General features: G+C 36.7%; 2 protein-coding genes and 1 non-coding gene across 3 annotated transcripts; 2 read left to right on the top strand and 1 right to left on the bottom strand.

The window, feature by feature from the left end:
* Nucleotides 1–2531: 2531 nt before the first annotated feature.
* On the bottom strand, nucleotides 2532–6533 carry LOC122031498 (protein tesmin/TSO1-like CXC 5). The gene is made up of 6 exons (XM_042590606.1): nucleotides 6122–6533; nucleotides 5764–6008; nucleotides 4347–4682; nucleotides 3945–4039; nucleotides 3756–3850; nucleotides 2532–2995 (listed from the first exon to the last, which is right to left on the bottom strand). The coding sequence occupies exons 1-6, from the start codon at nucleotides 6531–6533 to the stop codon at nucleotides 2577–2579; spliced, it is 1602 nt and encodes a 533-aa protein (XP_042446540.1). The 3' UTR covers nucleotides 2532–2576.
* A 104-nt stretch (nucleotides 6534–6637) lies between these two features.
* LOC122033223 lies at nucleotides 6638–6764 on the top strand. The gene has a single exon (XR_006126460.1). It is a non-coding gene; the product is annotated as a U6atac minor spliceosomal RNA (small nuclear RNA).
* Nucleotides 6765–14869: 8105 nt separating this feature from the next.
* Nucleotides 14870–17983, top strand: LOC122032691 (probable serine/threonine-protein kinase PBL11). The gene is made up of 6 exons (XM_042592009.1): nucleotides 14870–15022; nucleotides 15825–16216; nucleotides 16307–16442; nucleotides 16649–16785; nucleotides 16893–17016; nucleotides 17271–17983. The coding sequence occupies exons 1-6, from the start codon at nucleotides 14962–14964 to the stop codon at nucleotides 17606–17608; spliced, it is 1188 nt and encodes a 395-aa protein (XP_042447943.1). The 5' UTR covers nucleotides 14870–14961; the 3' UTR covers nucleotides 17609–17983.
* The last annotated feature ends 4134 nt before the right edge of the window (nucleotides 17984–22117 follow it).

Below are 22117 nucleotides of genomic sequence, written 5' to 3'. Positions count from 1 at the left end.
AATGTCAAAGTATAACCTAAAAGCCATGACCAAGTGACTATACCTCAAGTGGAAGGTAGAACCTTGTACTCAAACATACGATGATGAAACTTCATTGAGATGATCCATAATATGAACCAATATGAAGTACACTGATCGGAGACATAGAATAGCCAATAACCAATCCGTCCGATAGAAGAAAATTTGTCGGTTACCCAAACTCATCAATTCTTCGTATAGGAATCATGATTGCCACATGTAAGATATAGGTGTCTGATCCATCGTCTCTGTTGAACATTCAGTACATCCATTAGGGAGTTTATCCAATTATACACATAGTTTAGAATGTGCACTAACAAGGATCACATACATAGAATGCACTCAGAGAGAATGCACTCATATAGAATAAATGTTAGTTAAATATAAGGTGATTACTAACTCGTACCGCTTCAACCCGGTAGCCCCCAAACTAGTTCTCCAAGTAATTCATGGAAAGTATGACCGGCTGAGAGGTTAGTTGGACTTATAAACCTAATTGGGCGAAAATTACACCCACTTGACGGCAGGCCCTGGATGACGAGTAGAGTATATATAATAAATGAGTATTGACTACGCCCACATGTTATGAATGCAGTCGTAGTACTACGTAAATGATAATGGATATGAGCGCAAGGAGGGATTACATGCAGACTCAATTTGTCATGTAGTATAGTGCGGTGATGGATGACGTGAGCGAAGGTTGAGGAAGGGTAAGTGATGATGGTAAGGGTGGACGACAGTATCGGATGGTAAGTCGCCATTTCCTGGTACATATTGCTATTGACAGGGGAGGCGTGTAGTGAGCGAGCTGGCCAGAAGAAAAGCATGGAGCTGCGAGGAAAATGAAATGGAAAGGGAGAACTGAATGAAGGAAGCGAAAAAGAACTTGGAAAACAAACGCCGTCACCGCGATAGGATCATATAACGGAGAAGGAGGAAGAAGATGAAAGTAAATCGCGAATACAGCGAGGCTTGTGTGGATAAACTTTAAAAAACTTAAAAAACCTAGGGTAATATAAGAGTCGTTCTCAGGGAAGGGATAGAGGAGAGAGGATTAATCTGGACTATTGATTTTGATGGTCACATGAGCCGAATCGAACACGATCTGAGGAGATATTCTTTTAAAGGGCACACACATGGCATAAGATAGGTCGACATTTATAGCATGGAGGTGTAGTGTAGTAATGGCAAGCATATGATAAAAAATGCCTCATCATCATCTGTTCTATATTAAAAAATGCTCGCGTCTGTTTTCAGAGTGAAGCTCCATTTAATAAGCGTGATGACGCCCAAACCCCGTCTAAAGAAGGGACGACTGCCGCATAACATCAGTTGGAACAAAATGACACGTGAGGATAACTAGCGGATATATAATTGTGCAGCCTCACTCCTACTAACTAGATTTGAACAAGGAGCTCGAACGTTGAGGAGACACCAAGGGACGTAAGTTCCAACTAATGACATCAAGTAGGAGGGGTGTGGATGATAGAGTGGGATTTGCAAAGCCGCGGTCAATATCGGACCGATCGCTAGCGTGATCCGGCGAGATAGAACTCTCAGTAAGAAGTAAGTATCTCCGGAACTTGGTCCGCCTATCATTCTGCCGAAGGTCAACTACCGCTCAACTATTTCAGATCAGGCCATGTAAGTATCATCACCGCTACTCGATAACGCGCAAGACCGGACACTATCAAGGTGCACTTTTGGTCCTAGGAGCCCATACGAAACAAAGCTCATAAAGCGGAAGATACACTGACTCCTTGGTCAGCGAGCGGCGAAGATCGAGTCGATCGTTACGTAAGATACTGCTGGCCTGTACCAACGCTCTACTTACTGTCTACTAGTGTAATATATAAGGCCCTTCAACGACTAACATTCCTCCTTGTCATTTTGTATGATGCTTCTCGATCAGCTATCGAGACAGATATTCCCTATGCCATCCACACGTTACCATACTCAAGAGCATATGCAGCGCCTCACGCCAAGATTTGTAATACAGACAGATCAAAAATGATGCTAAGATCACATTCAGGATCGACTGGGAATTCGTCTGTCCGCGACTCTTGTCATCCTCATCTTATTACTTCATTATCATCCACGATTGATTGGCGTTACTGAATTACTGTGCGCTGGGATCCTTCCCTAGCTTAGTTGTTGACGTTCTTTTTGACACACAGGACAAATCAGAGTCATTTTTTGTCAACTCAGAGTCTTCGCACGGTCAACATCAAACTCACCTGCTCAGTGCATCATCTTTCTCGCTTTCAGATAGGATCACAACCCGTGGGCAAATCTAGTTTCCACCCAAATTTTTTTGTTTAATTTAATTAGAATAATTTTGATTATATAATTTGATTCAGGTTTAATTTTGTTATTTTAAAAATTTATTTAGACTAGAAACTAAATTACTATTTGGATCAAATAAATAAATATTTAGTCCATATATATGCTGTTAATTGTCAATTTTTTATTGTTCTATAAATTTAATAATATTCAACTATTTACTTGGACATTTTCACAATGTTTATGTCAGGATCCTTTTTCAACCTTTACAACAATTAGCATGGGAAAACATGCTTACCTTTCATCTGACCACAGGTAACTAGCTTAAGGAGATAGTCTCTGAACTTGGTTAGTACACCTTTCTCTTGCTCTACATAGGCCTCTGATGCACTTCGGTTGTTTGAGGAGCTTGGATCTGCAGCAGCAACTTGAGAGGCCATAAAAATCATGTCTTTCTCATTGCACATTAGCACCAAAGTTCCAGGAGACATTGGCTTTCCTCCGTTCTCTCTTTCCCCGCATTCAGACCTAGACTCTTCTTTGTCAGGTTTGTTGAGAGGAATTCCACTTGAACACTCATCAGCCGAGGTTCTGGGCATATCTAAATCTTTCTGACTCTGATCTCTCTCATAATCTGAGTGTGGAGAACATTCAACATGGCCTTCCAGCACGGATGACTCCTCAATTTGTCTATCTGAACAAGTAATTGGCAAGTGAATATGTGAATAAATCCAATGCAAACTCTTATCAATGTGAGGAAAATGATGTGAACAAAGCCCTGCTACTTGTGATAAACTTTTCTTAGTCACTAGAATGTTTACATTTTTTTTCTGACAATTTGAATGTTTCAATTGACTGTGGATCACAAAGACACCTATTTTTATTATTACTGACAACCACCCATATCAACTTTTGTTTGCTATTCACTTCCGATGATACCTGCTCAACCAAATTGCCCAAACTAGCATAGGACTATTACATAATGAAAAAATCAACTTCTTCTTGACTTTGCTATCTCAGTTAAGACACTTATAATTTTATTTAACATAAGACAATTGATTGTCAAAATGATGGGGGGTTTCCCATCAATTTCTGCTCTCTTTGGTTTAACTCGATGATTGGATAAGTCATTGTTAAAACTATGAAATGTAGGTAGAGACTAAGTCTGAAAAATACAAGACTTATCTAGTCATCGAGTTATCTAGTAAAGAATACAAATTTTAAATGCAGATTTAATTTCCCTGTAAATAGCACATTAACACATTGGATAGCCAAATGATTTAGGAATTGTTAGCATTATGAAAGATGAAAGTGTAATAGCTTGCATTGATGGTCCACTTAATTCTTTTTAGATAGGTCTAGTTGTATCCTATGCAATTCAAATTTTGCAGGAAATACTACTACACTTGATGATTATTTGTTTCCTTTTATCTACTTGTACTGTATATGCATACCAGCGACAGTTTTGGCAACCTCTCCAGACACCATCACCAAGAGTTTGCAGAGATCCCTAACATGTTCTGTTCGTACAGTGGCTGATAGAAGAGATCTGCCATAGCAAATAAAGGCTAGATCTCAAACGTTTCGGAAAAAGATCATGCATCCACAGAGAAAATATTTTAAATATCAGAATTTATATATACCTATAAATGACCTTAGTAGATGCCACTGGAACAGTATTAGTACAACTAGCTGCAGGAATGGGAATAGAAGACGACACTTGTACAGGAGTCTTAGACTGATAAAAAGTGTCTAGCATCAGTAACATAAATCATAAAGATTGTTTTTAAAATATCAGATGATCCAACATACAAGTTTATCAGGCAGGCCATGGACAAATAAAAGTGTGATAGTAACAAGTTTCATTTTTTCAATGCTTAGAAAATGAAGAAACGAAAGTTAGCACATCCCATGGAACAAAGAAAATGAAATTAATTCAGTAGAGGCAACTAATAAGAGCCCCCTACACAATGAGCATAAAACTGTCCATGGCGAACCAATATAATGTAACAAAACCGTCTATGTAGCATTAACCAGAAAATTACCTGTGTAAAACTTTTGGTGGATTGGCCATTTACAGATGTGCATGAGAACACATCCTGGATTTTCCTCTTCCTAGATATTGTTGGAGACAGAAATATGTGAGCACCGGCAGCCCTGTTTAGGGCTGCATGCTGCATGTAAAGAGTGCTTCCATGATCACCACGGAAGAGAGGTTTCCTCTCTATGCTTCCCTCAAAGTTCTTACAGTCCAAGCATTTGCAATTTTCAGAGCAGAAAATATTGGCTTGAAAGCACTCACAATATTTCTTGAAGCACTCTGACTTCTTACAGTGACATCCTTTATTATGCCTTCCAAACAGAGGTTCTCCTGTTTCATCCTACATATACAAGAATATTCATGTTACCATATGGAAAACAAGTTTTAACTTTCCGTAAATTACCTATGCTGCATAACAATGTTTCTTTTACTGGGTCAAGATAATAAGAGGAGATTCTTAAAAGTTTTGATATTGGGAGTGTAGTGAGAGGGAGGAGGAGGGGAGGAGTAACATCTTTGTACAAAATATCTAATAGAAATAGGATGAGGATAGGTCAAGAGATGCAAGACGCCTCTAGGGAATACATAAACAGGTCTAAGTAGTGGTTGAATTTGACTGTGATTTTACTCATACAGTAAGATTGTGCATATCGTTCTTATACTTTCTCATGAATATTTTGGTTCTCTAAATGAAGGCTCCAACCATTAAGGGTTGTGATATCATATAACTGTAGCCACCAATTTAAGTACAACTAGTGAGGATAACTAGTGTTCTTAGAGAGAAGAGAACATCTATATTTGGATGCGAGGATAAAGGAAAAGAGAGAATAAATGCAAAATGGAACTATTTGATATAAACTTGACTGATAACATTGATCCATGCAAATGACCAACTTTTATAACTTGGGCTAATCCAATAAACTTAATCTACAAGACAATTTTCTTTAGGCCACTTAATCCATAGTGGACTGAATCCATGCTAATTATAATAATTGAAAATACAATTAAGACTAAATATAATTACTTATTGTTCTTTAATGTTGTCATGGAGCTCAATTGAAATGGTAAATAAGCATATGACATCTCTTGTTTCTATTCCATCATATTTTGTAATTAATTGAACATTTGGAATGAGTCTATAACCAAGTCTCTGATCCATTGTTTCAACAATTCGAGAAATGCAATAAAATAGAATACACCATTTGAGTTACAAAGTTATGGACAAGACATTATGGAAATGGATGTTGTCTAGAGTGTGCTAGTATAGCACAGTTTCCTTTTTTTTCTCATTTTTGATTGAAGGGCACCTTGCACAGTTTGTCTTTCTTTAAGTATTTGACTAATCACAAATGGAGCTCTCACTTATATGTGCATTTCAATTTATGTAGCTAAACTGAAATAACTGCAAATCTTGTACTTACCCTACTATCTCGAAGTGTCTGTGTACCACTGCCAATCTTAGGCCTAAAGGCATTAGGATTGCGTTCTAGAGTGGCTTCAACAGCCACATGCCTAACAGTTTCATTGTTAACATTGTTACAAAATTTTGTACAGTTGCATCCATCACAATAAACTCCAGTTGCAAAACACTCGCAATACCTACATGCAAAAATGAATAACAAAGGACAATGAGAAAGTTTGGCAATGGGATATAGAAATAACTTTATGATCCATCAATTAATAGCCATGCTGAGTTATATTATAAGGAAAACATAATATGGATCCTTCTAACTACTATTTTTAGAATATTGTGGCCGCTTGAACTCTTGCATCAACTACAGCTGACAATAGCATCGAAGCCTCGGATCGGGAACAGATCAAAAGGGGGAAAGAGTTTGGCTGCAAGCTCGCGGTTTCTCCCGCATCTTCTCTCCACTCGCCTCTTCCCGATCTGTTCCCGATCCGCTCCTGGAACCCTCCGAGGCTCCGACGCTATTGTCAGCTGCAGTCGGTGCAAGAGTTCAAGCGGCCACGGTATTCCATTACAGCTGTCCTCCGCCGGATGTGGTTGAAGGCGAAGAAGCCGCCGAGGGGAGGGAGTGAGCGAGGTCAGCCGCTGCGAAGGAGTCAACGGTGAGGGCCGGAGGTGAGGAGGAGGGCGTGGATTTTGGGGAGGGGAGAGAAAATGAAGGAGGAATGCAGGTGGAGGAGGAGCGGAGTGGAGACAGCGGTCGGAGGCGACGGCGCTCATGATTTCTGAGAGAGGAACTCGCCGCAATTTTTTATTTTTAGTCCCACATCGAAGGTTTATAAGGAGTTAATTACGGTATAGTTTTAGCAGGCAACCAACGGGCCGTGTTCGTAGAAAGGAGAGACAGTTGGCATCTCCTGACAGGGACGGGAACGGCTTTCGGGCTTTCCTGTAACACATACGGTCAATTGACTAACAATTATAGTAAAAAATTATTTACTATTTTTTTTATCCATATTCTTATTTCTAATGTTGGAGTAACCAGATAATATAATTCCTTAAATAATCCAACAGATATATTATAGAAAAAATACATATATAATATAATTGTTGCCTACAATAATGTAACACTTATAAAAACAAATAGATATTATTTTATTAAAAAAATAATAAAATAAAAACATTATAATCTCAATATACTAAACATATATATTATGTTTTTATTATTAAAATTATAAAAAATAAAAATCAATACCACTCTCTATTTGATGTGAGTCATAAAAAAACGGTTAAGATAGATGTGTGTATCTATAAAATAAAATATTAATGAGAAAGTCGGGTTGTATAAAAAGAAATCGGAGAAATTCCTTCAAAATGAAGTGAATAATTATTTATCTAATAAATATCCCGGTTAGGTAATAAATAAGTATATTAATTAAGAAAAAGTTTTGCATTTTCATTAAGTATGTCCTAATCTTGTACAAGTATGGTAATGCTTCTTTCTTGGTCTTCTCATCTCCTGTTCACCAAGCCATTCTCCCCTCTTTAAACAAAGCCCATCTTCCTAAGGAAGAACAAAGCATGAATCACATCTATTTAGGAAGTTTTATTTCACCTTCTATTTATAAAAGTTTTAATTTCCATTGGAGTATATATAGCTTATTAGTTTAGACGGTGTGTTAAGATAATCATGATGCCCAACCTTGAGCTTCTCCTCCTTTTATTTTTCTACAATGTACTCCTTTATTGCATTCTATCTTACTGTCTCTAGAATAAAGTTGAGTTGACTAATGCGAAACAGAGGTAATACTATAGGACAAGGATTCAAATCTCGATAAAGTCGAGAAAAAAAATCTTCTTCCACATTGATCAACTATAACTTTCCTATTTACTTCTTCATAGATAGTCATGGGGCTGATCTTATCAAACCGCTAGAATGACGTCCTCTTCATTTGTCTTTTCTTTTGTTCGTCTCTTTTTCTCATCGGGATCAATGTCTTTGACTTGTACTATAAAATTCTCCTCTATTCGTGTTTGATCGACTCGCTAAAGGCCAGCTTGCAGCTTTGGGCTGGTGTTGATCCATTGTATGGTGCTCCGACAAATCATCGATGTCTTCCTGGTAGGAAGGTCGAGGATTCCAAGCTACGAATACGAAGAAACAAATTGAAATTGGTGGAGTTCTCTCAAATTTTTAATAAATATGTATTAAAAAAAGAAAAATATTATTTGTATGTTTTTGAGAAATAAAGTGTATCTATCGGTTTAAAATTAGTAATTTTAAAAAATATATATTACAGAAAATTATTTATACGATATCAAATTTAATTCAAATTAATAAATTTGACTTATTTATTTTTTTCAAATAAAATATCTATCCAGCCAAATCAGTCAATTAGAAAAGGACTCTCCAAATTAAGTTGATCCAATATAAATGGCTGATCCATTGGGTAATAAGTATAATTCGTATCCTGATGGTCCTGCCTGTCACACTCGGTTGAAAGAGTAAATCAGAAAAATATAGGTCACATGATTTTATCATCGAGATTCAATCTTTATACCATTCAATAATTTTATTCCGTGGTTACCATGCCAACTTATGCCTTAGAGGTAGCGGCTCCATTAAGGGAAGGCGCAGCTACCCTTTAATAAAATATTCTCCTAAGATACCCATTAATCAGTAGTTAAATGTCCGAATTAAAAAGAATAATTGTCTATTTTATTAGATCTTTCCATTAATCTACAGTCGAATGTCTGTATTAAAAATAATTATTTTTCTTCAAAATTAATGCGATGAAATTTGAACATCCAAATTAAATGATCAAATATATTTTAAAAAAAAAGTAATGTCAAAGGTTCTGCCGTGTGTTGAGATGATTTTTCAACTTCCATGACCATGACAAGGCACTAAAGGGTGAAGTTGACAATTGTGAACATGGCAGGGTCAAACTATTGGTTTATCTTTTGACTAAAAGGACAAAACTAACTTGATCGTGCTCATCTCCTCATCAAGTTGATGCCTATCTTTTGATTAAAAGCCCTTCACATAGATTTTATTGTTAGTTGACTTCTATTAATCACAATTCCCGATAGATCAAAGTGATTTAGCTCAGATCAAGTTTGGATATAGTGAAATGCATGGGGCCGCATAAGACTTTTCAGTCTTGATGGGATGCGATATTGAATTCCTAAAGTTCTCAAAGAAATTTCCCTTTAATAAATAAATGGTGAAATAGCGTAGGAATGAAGGTTGGAAGTCAACCATGTTGCGGCTCAAATTGCATTTGCAAGTCTTCAACATGAATATGTCAACAACATTATTGTATGACTTATTAAATGCACCATGAACTTTGACTTTGACCTGGCTATAATGAATACACGTTGTAGCATAGAAGGAGATTATTTTGTAAATTATTTCCCAAAACTATGAAACAACAATAACAATTATATTTTGTCCAATAAATGAGATAGGTTATATTGATCATTTTATTTTATGTTATTCATCAATTAAATTTAAATCAATTTTATATTATTTTATTATCCTCCTTTATCCGGATTTAGGATTGACCATAACTGATTCATCATGGATAATCTTGGTGGTGGAATAAGAGTTCTCTCAGGACAGTCTAGTGGTTAGCGCATGAGATATTATCATCATAAGATTTGAAGTTTGAATCTCGGCAAAGCCGAGATAAATATCTTCGTCATTATTCCAAAGACTAGTAGTTATCCTTAATTTATCACCTGAATATTAAGGACTATCATTATGTAATCATATTTTAGTAAATAACCAACTTATAATATATTTTAAATGTGCCTAATGAGTTGATCCTAACTTACTTAAAAAAATAAAGACTATCATTATAATCATATTTTTATAGAAAATATTTTGAATAATCTATTTAAAAATTTTCACTTTTACCATCCTATCCTTATATATATCTTTAATTATTCAATACTCAACAGTAATATTTTTTAAAAATAAATTTAAAAAATAAAAATCTCAAGCCAATGATGTTGAAAATTGGACCAACAAACAAGTAAATAAATTACTTGTCTTACACTAACAATAACAACACTACAACACCCTTTTTGTGGATCACTCACAATTCTAAGACAAAGAAGAAAAACAAAAACTTAACTCACAAATCGATACTTGATTGATCAATGAAACTAAATACATGTAGAGCATTTATAGTACTTTCATAACCGGACTGCTCAATTAAATTAAATCCCAGTTTACTGAAATTCTAATTTTATCCAGCTTAAACGAGAAAAACACCTTCTGACCACATATTTAATTTTTATCTTTTACTAAGTCGCTATCTTTATCTATTAGAAAAAATAAATAATTAACCCCAACCGATCATGTGCCGAGATTTTATAAAAACGGGTTTTGACCTAATAATTAACTCCAAGGCAATCCTCATTTAACACCAACCGCAACTTCATCTCCAACGATCTTCATGCTACATCGTCATGGTGATCATTTCGCGCCAGCCTTTGTTCTCGATACATAATACTCGCTTTTTCTTGCCACGAACATGGAGATGCCATGTCGAGAACATTCTCTGCCGATTCGGATTGTCACAGAAAAATCGTCTCCGGCCGCAAAAATGCCGCCGCTGTACCAAGGTTCTGCACCCGTTATCGTGATACAGCTGAGATAGTCGATATCCGAATGTTGCTCAGATAACTTTCATTGGTATATTGTGGTATCCACTACAAGCTAGCAGCACTGCATCCAATCTGCCGTGTTTGACTCAGTACCATTGTTCTGACCGTACATATAAGTCATTAGCGCGCTTCTACATAGCACCATGCCAACTATTTTACTCGCTTCCAATACCGTAAATTGGATTTTGTGACTTAATAACTGAGAACCCAGACCGGTCGAGTACATCGATAAGGAAGGTTACATGAGATGAGGCATTGTTGTATTAACGCTTACATTGTCTTCGAAATAAATATCTACACATTCTCAAATCGTTGCCAAGATTAATACAGTCTTCTAAGCTGAGTTTTCCTTCACGACAAGGAATGCATCTCTATAACCAAGGTTATTGCCGATCATCCGAGCAATGCGAGGTCAAAGAGTCTGACACATGTGGTGTTGACAGCGGTCAATGCATCTACCAAGTGTGATATCATATGAAGATAAGACCCCAATATACCAACAATAAACGGTGATGACTGCTTCTATACACGATAGCTTTTCTGCCAAGTTATTTAGAAATGTCAAACAATCATAATAAATGATACCAATGCAGATAGCCCTGGCCAGATTACACACATGAATACATATAGTATTTTCTGCCATGAAATTCTTTGTTGGTTGTAATAAAATTCAAGATCAGACACTCATGAAGAAAAGCCAATGATTCTTGGTTGCAATCTTGTTGGTTGTAAGTGCCAGTAGAACGACCGCCATCATGCATCATAGGAGGACAGTAGCTTGTTACGGACTCTATAACAGCTAGTCTCCATTTGAGTGGAAGCCATCCCCCTTATACCAATTGACATTGACCGGTTTTGATCCCAATCCGACGACGCTATCGACGCTGATGAGAAGTGAGATCAATTGATGCTATTGCCAGATTGTGATTGTTTGTCCATAACGTGTTTGCTAAATCTTTTCTCTTCCACGCCTCCTCTGGCATGCAACTATTGGTACATAGTCACTATGGAGTCATCTTGGAGTCACCCCGGACCGGAGATCATCGATAGGACTGCGAGTTCTTGGGCTCTGAGTCTTCGTCAATTTTTCAGTATCGCTCTGACACATGCCCATCATCGAGTTAGACCTCAGTTCCCATTTTGTACTTTTGTTCAGGTACCAGAAGTCCTTCCCTTCGCAACATGTTTGGTCCACCAAGAAGGAAGTTTCGTGAAGTTCGTAAGTGGCAGAGAGATCTACCTAATATCAGCTTTTTGTTCCACCCCTTTTGTCTCCCGCTGATGTGATGGGACCATAACATATAGACCGTGCATCGAAGTGAGGCTTTTGAGTTTTGTCAAACTTGTTCAGGTGAAGGGTACACATTTAAACACTTGTTGAAGTAATCAGAGAGTCCTCAAGATCCTTCATTCAGCTGGTGTATTTCTTCAAAAGTCGCATTCTCATTACCTCAGACTCGCACCACAAATAGGTAGCAAGATGCATTTTCTTTCTAAAGTTTCATGCTAGCGCATTCCCTTTCTTTGCGGACAAGTGTTGATTGATGATCGACTAAACAGTACAATAACAGTGAGTATTCCGTCGTGGCCGACATCACTACTCCCCATCCCTAACAATATCTGAACATGATGCAATATGAACTTCTAGATATTTTCTTTCAAATACCATACCTTGATACATCTTGAACACACCATCATACCAATCACCTATCCAATCGCTTCGCTAAAGCATTGAATGGCAATTGTGAGGCTTAGTGATTCCTTACCCGAGCTAACAAAGTGGTCTTGTTTTACAGTTTTACTTTGCGAGAGTTTGACCGTTACTCGTGTGTTTTACATCATTGGTAGTTATGCGTGTACATGTGAGGAAGTCCTTGAGTATCGACTTCTGCGCATCATCATGTTTAATTTGGAATAGCTAACATGACCTAGCCGCATGTGCCATATAACTGCTGTCTCACTTTTTCTTGTCTTGTCTATATATGCAGACTCTGCTGACATCACGTAGAGCGACTCTAATCGTTGACCCTCCATTGTTGGTGTTTCTGAAATTTTGAGGTTTCGATATACCTTTACATTTTCAGGACCAAATAGAACATAATGACCTGAAGATGTTAATTGGGCCACAGACAGTAAATTCTTCTTCATTCCTGGGACATGATAGACATCTTGAAGAGGCACTTGGTTAGAATTATATCGAGGCGTAATTACCGTCTTACCAACATGTGCTATTGGTAACCTTGAGTTGTCGGCTGTAACCACCATACGAGCTCCTTTGTATTGAGATAAGTTTTGCAATTTTTCTTTATCACCCGTCATATGATTTCAACGCTGAATCAACGATCCAATCATTTTGTAGTAACTGCTCGTACAGAGAGCCAAGTCTTTTCCTCCGTAGCCATCAAAGCTTACAAGATCCCAATCATCTTATTCTCTTTAGAATTGAAAAGTTAAAGTTTGAACGAACTTCTTGGACCAACAATCTTTTGCCATGTGGCCCACCTTCCACAATTGTAGAATTTTTCGATCTATAATTCTCGAGGCTCCCCACGATCCATTCCCATGATAGCTTTCTTCCACGCCAGATCCGTGAAAGCTTTGGCTTTGCTTGTTGGTGTAGGCCTTCTTCTTCATCTTTAGTGAGAGTCCTCCCATTTGCTTACAGCGCACTGCAAGTATTCAAGAAGCGATGGTTGTAGGCCATCCTTGGCTAGCACATAAATCCTCGCGTCAAACCATGAATAATTATTCTTTTATCCTTGCTTCCAGATGATGGATCTAGCTCCATACATATCAACTTCACCTTGTGGAAGTAGGCAAGGCAATCATTCCGGCTATTGACAATAATGCGCTATTGACCAGGTGCAATCTTCTGAAAAAGTGTCCACACACTTCCGGTGTTTTGGCATCTCTGTCCAACATTTCTTCTTCAATTGTGATCTTTAAGGCAAACATTTTACCTCGCTTTTCCATTTTCGCAAATGCCATTGGCACTTCTTCTGCTAGCTTCACTACCAACCTCCCAAAGATCTTGACCTTGTAGGTAAGACTCCATGTCGTCTTGTTTTAGTTGTTGCTTTGAGCTCTCTACTTGAAGGTCCCCATCAAAAAAGCTTTGATTATACCAAACAAGTTTGATTAAAAAACTTGTAAAGCATAAAACCTCACAATCTAAGATAGCTCCACCAAGAATAATCCCATTAACTTGGCTCTGATCCATAAATGACCACGACCAAACAAGTTGTCTTATTGTCTCAACAATAACAACACTACAACACTTTTTTGTCATCAATTCTAAGACAAAGAAGAAAACAAAAACTTTAAATGGATGACTTGATTACAACAGGTAGATATTTATAGTACTCTTCATACAATGGACCATAATTAAATAAATCCTAGCCTGAAATTTAATTCTTATCCATGAAATGGACTCTTGACCACATATTTAATTTTATTTCTTATCGATCTTTATCTATTAGAAAAATAAATAATTAAATAACAAATCTTATCTTTTATTGGATAAGTTTTATCCTTTATTTGGGTTGGAGTTGATATTTAACAAATGATTCATAAGTTTAAGTTTAGAGATCAAAAAAATATAGGTTGGTTGGAGTTAGTTACTAGTTACTGGCCAAAGCTTCACCTCCAAGCAAATCATACATTTTGATATATATATATATATATATATATATATATATATATAAACATCAAAAATTTCATTCATGGATTGGTAAATATCAACTGTCCAGAATTGTCGAAAGTCAAAAGGAACAGAAGAGAAAAAAATATGCATGGATCTATTGATAGACGGACTTATTCTAACAGTCACAAATAATAGATGGGCTTATTTGTAACTTGTCTAGCAATAATAACACAAAGGCATCTGTTTTTGTAGTTGACATTAAATATTTAATTTTTAGAATCGATTAATTTATTTTAAAAAATTATTTAGAGGATCAACATTCTGTCGGTTTTTTATTGGAAGCAAAATCTTCTATAATATACCACAATTGGAATTTAAAATTTCTTGATTATTAAACCTAATCATTACGTCATTATCCGCGGGCAACTGACGTCTTTTGATTGTAAAGAAGGGACAGCCTTTTCAAATCCTTGACAAATTGGTGTGAATGGAAATCCAGTGAGGATCTGATCTAAACTTCAAATTTGTAGAGCTGTCACTAGCTTCTCAAGTCAGCATCATTGACTTCAACTATACGGTGACACAGCATCTACTTCTCCATTCTGAAAATTTCACACCAAGCATGCATATTTTATATTGGATGTTCACTGTCATGTTTGAGACCTTGTGTACCAAAAAATAAATAAATAAATAAAATTCTCGCACTGTTGTCAGCATGCAAACTTTGAACTTTGAAGCAGTCAAAGGGAAGCTAAATTAATTTTTTGCAGAGGATAATATTTATAGTCTTGAGGTGAACGAAAGCTTTGTAGTTTGAGCTATAAAAGTCATATCATTGTCTTTGAGCCAACAAGGAATTCAGAAGGTTTTTTTGGGCGCCCTCTTCTGATGGGGAACCAATGTGGGCGTTCGTCTAAAACTGCAAACGCCTCTTCTCCTAATGTTTCAAGTAAGGTTTTTATTTTTATTTTTTTTGCCTCTCTGATTTCTATTTCTTACCTGATCTACTTTGGTTTTGTTTCTTCATTTGGATGAGAACCAAAGAATTATTTTTTTCCCTTTGTTGATGAGTGAATCTAGTTATAATCTCCACCCATGAATAATCTGTGTTTGTATAAATTTCGTCTTACCCAGAATTTTGTTTGTGAGAAAATCTTCCTCTTCAGATATCTCGTTTGAGAAAACAAAAAGGATTCTGCGATAAGGATTTGGATAATACTTTTTCCCTCTCATGTTCCTAAAACAACTAAATCCTTCAGGATGATGAAATTTGCCACTCTAGAAAAGATGCTTAACCTAATTGAAAGCAGATTGTGTTGACAGTTTTACCTAAATCTTGCTTTCAGGCATGAATACAGAAATCAAAATGAAAAGATAGACTAAATCTTGGTTATTTTAATAAGCATAGAGCTGCTGCTGTGGTTATTTGGGTGTTAGGCAGTTTGATGATCATTCTATTTTCAATGCTCGAGTTTGAATATTATTGCCCAAAGATCTGGGTATTTATCGTCGACCAGTTTATTGATAAACAAACATATAAATCCAATATCACCCATTTGATCACACTAAAACTAGTTCCTGATAGTGAATTACTTCAGTTTTATACACAGTCATTGTGGATCTCCTCCGAATTTGAAGCTTACTTTCAGCAACAAAAATGTTTTTCTAGCTACTTTTTCCTAAAATGAAACTTTTACTTGCTAAATCATTCATATTTGAAGAGAGACTTAATAGTTGTATGTAATCTCCAGAGAATCCACTGTCAGTGATTAGTGATTCCAGTGTAAAGAAATCAGCTAAGAAATCTTCAAGCGGATTGGGTAATTCTGTTCAACAGCTCAAAAGTGAGGCACCAAACAATCTGAAGTCCTTTAACTTGAGCTACCTCAGCGCCGATAATAAGAATTTTAGAGAGAGTGACGGATCAAAAACGGTCGGTCTGAAGCCCTTCAGCTTGAATGACCTCAAGAATGCTACTAAAAATTTCAGCTCCAATTCATATCTAGGTGAAGGAGGATTTGGTTGTGTCTTCAAAGGGTGGATTGATGAGCATACTTATGCCCCTACTAAACCAGGCACTGGAATTGTTGTTGCCATCAAGAAACTCAAACGAGAAAGCTATCAAGGGCACAAAGAATGGCTTGTAAGTATAAACTGTTATCTCAGACACTTGAGGTTCTTATACACCTTTTCGAGTTCCAAATAAAAGTGACACTCGTTCTGATGCCTGCAGGCAGAGGTGACCTATTTGAGCCAGCTTCACCACGAGAATCTTGTCAAACTTATAGGCTACTGCTCAGAGTTGGATAGCAAACTTCTTGTTTATGAGTACATGCAGAAAGGCAGCTTGGAGAATCACTTGTTCAAAAGTATGTTTCTCTGACATTAGCTCTAAGACTTCAATTAAATAATTACTTATGTTCATTTGTACTTGTAGCATTGATCTCACTTCTTCTGTGGTATGATTCTGCTGTAAATGACATATACTCCCAAAATTTACAATTTGGATATTTCTTTTTTGTCTCCTACGATTTGTGCGCAATCCAATGAATGCTGCTTGGTTAATATATTGTAGGAGGTGTACAACCTATTCCTTGGCCAACGAGAGTGAGCATTGCCATTGATGTTGCCCGAGGACTGTCCTGCTTACATGGCTTAGAAACTCAAATCATATTTCGTGATCTGAAGGCCTCAAATATTCTCCTTGATTCGGTAATCTCTACAATTATCATCACTTATTCAGTATTCTATCTGGAAAACATATTATGTGAATTCCTGAATGCCACAGGCGTGATGATTCTTTCTGGCAAACTGTGCAGGATTTCAATGCTAAACTATCAGATTTTGGCTTAGCTAGGAATGGACCTACTGGAGACAAGAGTCATGTCTCCACTAGAGTGGTTGGCACTCGTGGATATGCCGCTCCAGAATATATCGCCACAGGTTAGCCTCCTTTGAATGCAAACAATTGTACTACTTGGACATGCTAAGTGATAGGCAAAACACATATTACAATGACAATAATCAGAAACAGTAGTTTTAAGATGTAATAAGGCAAGATCAATAGCTTTTTGTTTCCAAATTTGATACTTTAATTAAGATCAACAATCTTGTGTGCTCGGATTGTGTTTCGGGCTCTAATATGGTGATATTTCATGTCATTGTTTCAGCCTACTGAATACTAGTGTTTATGGCAGGCCACTTGAGTTTAAAGAGCGACATATACACTTTTGGAGTTGTACTGTTGGAGCTCCTATCAGGAAAACGTGCGGTGGAGGAAGATAGAGGAAATTCAGACCTGACTCTGGTCGACTGGGCGAAGCCATTCTTGAAGGATAAAGGAAGAATATTGAGGATCATGGACATACGATTGGAGGGTCGGTACGCTAAGAAGGAAGCCCAGGTCATTGCTGCTCTTGCCTTGCAATGCTTACATCTAGATCCGAAGAACAGGCCTAACATGACAAGCATTCTTCCGATACTAGAAAAGCTTCGCGAGAGCAAAGACTGCATTACATCTTATGCAAGGGCCTAGTCATGTGTCACATACTTTGATAACATTTTGATAATTCATCATACAATAGAAAGATTTCTTCTGAAGCTAAACATTGAACAGACAAATAGATAATGGAGTGGTGTTCAAGATGCTGATTCAGTGATACTGCTGCTGCCAAAGCTTCAACCTGAGTAGGTCAGACAGAGGGAAGTGGTTACTTGAGAAGCTATTTCAAGATACAAGAAATTGGCAAGTGTATCGTCAAATATTAGAGCCATGATCAAAGACAATGATCTCTGTTTTTTTGTTCTTTTGTTCAATTGACATACTGCGTTTGGGATCGTCTGCAAAATTCTAGTATGAGATCTAGAGTTGCAAGAATTGAATTAAATAAGATTATCATGATCACTACATCCTCTGACCTTGAAAGGTCTGTAAATACAAAGTAGAAACGCAATTTGCAAAAGAGAAAAAGAAAAACTTCCACATGGAGACCAAGTTTGCTTTTGATAATCCAGAAACAAAGAACCAGAAGTCCACGCGATTAAAGAGACAGGTTTGTACATTTCGGATATCTGAAAAAACTTGGAAAATTGGTAGTTGGCTTGCTCAAACAAATTGATTGAATGCCACCAATTGACTATTCAAGGGCAGAAATATTCAAAATTGATTTTTTTTAATAAAAATTCAACATCAACTTTAGGGAAGGTGATAATGAATTTTCACCAAGGAAGTTTGTCGTAGCAGTCAAGTTGCCTTTGGGCTGAGTAATAGGTTTAAAACTGAATCGAACCGATTAAATTAAAATTAATTAAATTAAAAAAATTAAACTAATTGAACTAATTAAACTTTCCAACTGAACAAATAAAATTATTAAGAATACACGTTGGGAATATATAAAAAGATCATGTGTTTATAAGATGGAAGTATCTCCATTGGTATGAAGTTTTTTAGGTAGAATCCAAAAATAAATACATGATAATTTAGGCCTAAAGTGAACAATATCATATCATTGTGAGAGATATATGAATTGTTTGGTCCTAATAATGGTATCAGATCCATGATCTAAATCGAGTCTTGTAGGTGGAATAGTGATCTTGAACAAAAGAGGTGGGGCCTTTTATAGGAGTGAACTATAAGCGAAAAGTCCAAGCAAGTCAAGGGTGACCGGATCTTGAACGAAGGAGGTGGGGGCTAATAGAGAAGTGAACTCTAAGGGAACAACCCAAGCAAGTAAAAGGGACTTTTCACTTATAAGATGTAATATATCTCCATTGGTATGGAGCCTTTTGGGTAGAACCTAAAAACAAATATATGAAGGCTTAAGCTCAAAGTGGACGATGTCATACTATTGTGAAGATATATGAATTCTTTTGGTCAGAACAATTGGTATTAAAGTCATGGTCCAAATTGAGTCATATGAGTGGAATAGTGGTTTTGAACGAAAGAGGTGGAGGCTCCTAGATGAGTGAACTATAAGCAAAAAGTCCAAGCAGGTCAAAGATGACTGGACCTTAAATGAAGGAGGTGGGGGCTCCTAGAGTAGTGAACTCTAAGCGAAAAGTCCAAACAATCAAGGGTGACTGATAAGTGTATTTTATGTAGGATTTTTATTAGTATTTTTCACTCATCTTGTGACATTCTAGAAGCATACATTGCATGGTTTATTCCATTTTAGTATTGTTTTCATATTTTCTTATTCGGAGATTTGCTCTTGTGCTTTTGCATTGATAGAACAATGGAGTTAAAAGGGCCTTGGAACGAAGAAAGCAAGGAACACGCTTTGGTCGTGTCCCAAGACACGGACATATTCCTTGGGATGAAAAGGAGCCAAGACATAGCAACCGTGGGTTTTCCAGAGGGACACACGATCTGGTTGTATGTTCTTCACACGGTTGTGCGCCACTTTTCAGGATGACCCACAACCCAACCATGTGTTTTTTACACAACCATGCATCACTTCCCAAGAAGACCCATGGCCCAACCTTGTGTTTTTCACATGACCGTGTCCTTACTTCTGCCGATGCCACATAAAAAGACATGATCCGACTGTGTGACACACAACCATGTCACCTTGCCACAAATTTTGTAAGTTTTGTATTTTTGGAAGTTCCTTCCTATTATGAGAGTTGGGAAGACTATAAAAGAATCCCCAAGGCTCGTGGAAGGAGGAGGAAGGGTTCCTTGGTGACAAGGAACCCTAAGAGAGTCGTCCCAAGGAGCAAGAAGAGTTCTCGTCCATGTTTGGAATTGGAGAAGCAACCTAGAGACAATCTATGTTTCATAGAATAAGGGGGCGTATGGTTCTTTCCTAGGAATAGGAATCGGAATCGGAATCGGAATCATTGTATTATGGAATAGGAATGGGTATGAGCATGAATATTACTCTTAAAAACAATGTTTGGTTAGTTGCATATTTCCTATCGGAATAAATTAAAATTTCCTTTTTTACCCTTAAAAGAAAATAAGAAAAAAAATTAGATATGAGAGAAAGATGAATGTGAGAGAAAATTATGATGAAAGAGAATGATGAGAGAGAAAGTGTGATGAAAAATAATGAAGAGAGAGAAAGTATGATGAGAGGAAATTAGAAAAGAGAGTGTGATAGGGGAGAGCATGATGAGAGAGAAAATATGATGTGAGAGAAAGTATGATGGGAGAGAATGAAGTGAGATAAAATGTAATGAGAAAAAATGAGGAGAGAGTGTGTAATGAGAGAGATTGAGAAGAGAGAAAGTATGGTGAGAGAGAAAGTATGATGAGAGAGAAAATATGATGAGAGAGAAAGTGTGATGAGAGAGAATGAGTTATGAGAAAAAAAGAGAACAGTGAGTGTGATGGGTTAGATTGAGGAGAGAGAAAGTATGATGAGAGAGAAAGTGTGTTGAGGAAAAACCAGGAGGGAGTGTGACAAGAGAGATGAGGAGAGAGAAAGTGTGATGAGAGCGAAAGTGTGATGAGAAAAAAAGAGAAAATAGAGTGTAATGGGAGAGATTGAGGAGAGAGAAAGTATGATGAGAGAGAAAGTATGATGAGGAAAAAGAAGGAAGAGAGTGCGATGAAAGAGATTGAGGAGAGAGAAAGTATGATGAGAGAGAAAGTGTAATGAGAAAAAAGAGGAAAGAGAGTGTGATAGGAGAGATTAAGGAGAGAGAAAGGGTATGATAAAATGATGAGAGAGAAAATATGATGAGAGATAACAAGGAGAGAGAAGTGATATGAAAGAAAAAAATAATTAAATATATTTTGATATTTGATATTAAAGGAGAAAATTTTAGTTTTAAGTCAAGGGTATTTTTGTAATAAAAGAATATTTTGATTGATGAAAATAGGGTAATGACTCATTAAAGGGGAGGTAAATGGGAATGAGTCATTACCCAATTTCAAAGATTCATTCCCTTATTTGTATTTCTATTCCTATAATCCAAACATTAACAATGACAATCAATGATTCCCGTTCTCATTCCCCATTTCTATTCCCCTAAACCAAATACCCCCTAAGTCTTTCTCTCTTTTCTCTAGAATTTGGAGTGTAAAAGCTTATTTACTATGTCTTTTTGTTGTAACTCTATGTCCATAAAGTAGTGCTCTTTATTTTAGGACTAGGGAGTACCCCTTTGACATGTTAGGCCATTGACATGTCCATAGAGTAGTGCTCTCGTAGAATATCGAGACCTGGAAGGTCAGTCATGAAAGTAGTCTGGGTTACCATGAGGATTCCCCATGCAATCATAGAGCTTAATGGGTCTGCCTCGACTTGGTGCACGCGGTAAGAGAAGACAACTTGAGAACCATGGGACATCGTGACAGAAGCCTCTATGAGACAGTGGTGCTTCAGCAATGTCACCTTAAAAGTATACATCACGTTTAGACAGATACATCGTTATAGTTCCAAAAGATCACGTTAGGTAAATCACGATTGTCTACTTACATGAACAACGTAACCAATGAGAATCAGGAAACTAAATATAGGTTAAGATGTCTACAGTCATTATGGTGAAACTAAAGTCCTAGAATCGCTTTTTAACATTGGATTTCTCTCTATAAATTTTTCATCATGATTTTCTTTATTTTCTCAAGACTTTCACCACTTTCGAATTATTCCCTACATAACTGATTTCACATCGTAGAATGGTACTCAATTGTCAATTCTTGTGGGATCAATATTTTTTATTACTTGACGACCACCGTATACTTGCAGTTTGAGACATCAAGTTTTGAGCGTCATTGTCAGAAACTTGTTCAAATTGATATCGATCAATCACTAAAAAAATGGTCTTTTAAAACTAATATTTTAGGAAGAGTTTTACAACCGTATCAAAAACCTGAAGATATCAAATCGGTTACCAAAACACCGCTTCAATAGAAATGATTTAGAAGTGTTTCCATATAACCGCTTGTAATTATCATATTTCAAAGTGGTTACATAAATTGCTTCTACATGTTATTTTTTTTTTTGAAGCCGACAAAACTGCTATTAAAATGTCACACGTTTCTAATAATGTAAAAAAAATATTCGTTTAGAAGCGGTTGCTATGACCCTTCTTA

This window comes from Zingiber officinale, chromosome 11A (genome assembly GCF_018446385.1).
Source record: "Zingiber officinale cultivar Zhangliang chromosome 11A, Zo_v1.1, whole genome shotgun sequence".
Taxonomy (NCBI): domain Eukaryota; kingdom Viridiplantae; phylum Streptophyta; class Magnoliopsida; order Zingiberales; family Zingiberaceae; genus Zingiber; species Zingiber officinale.
This window is presented reverse-complemented; position numbering and strand designations above follow the sequence as displayed.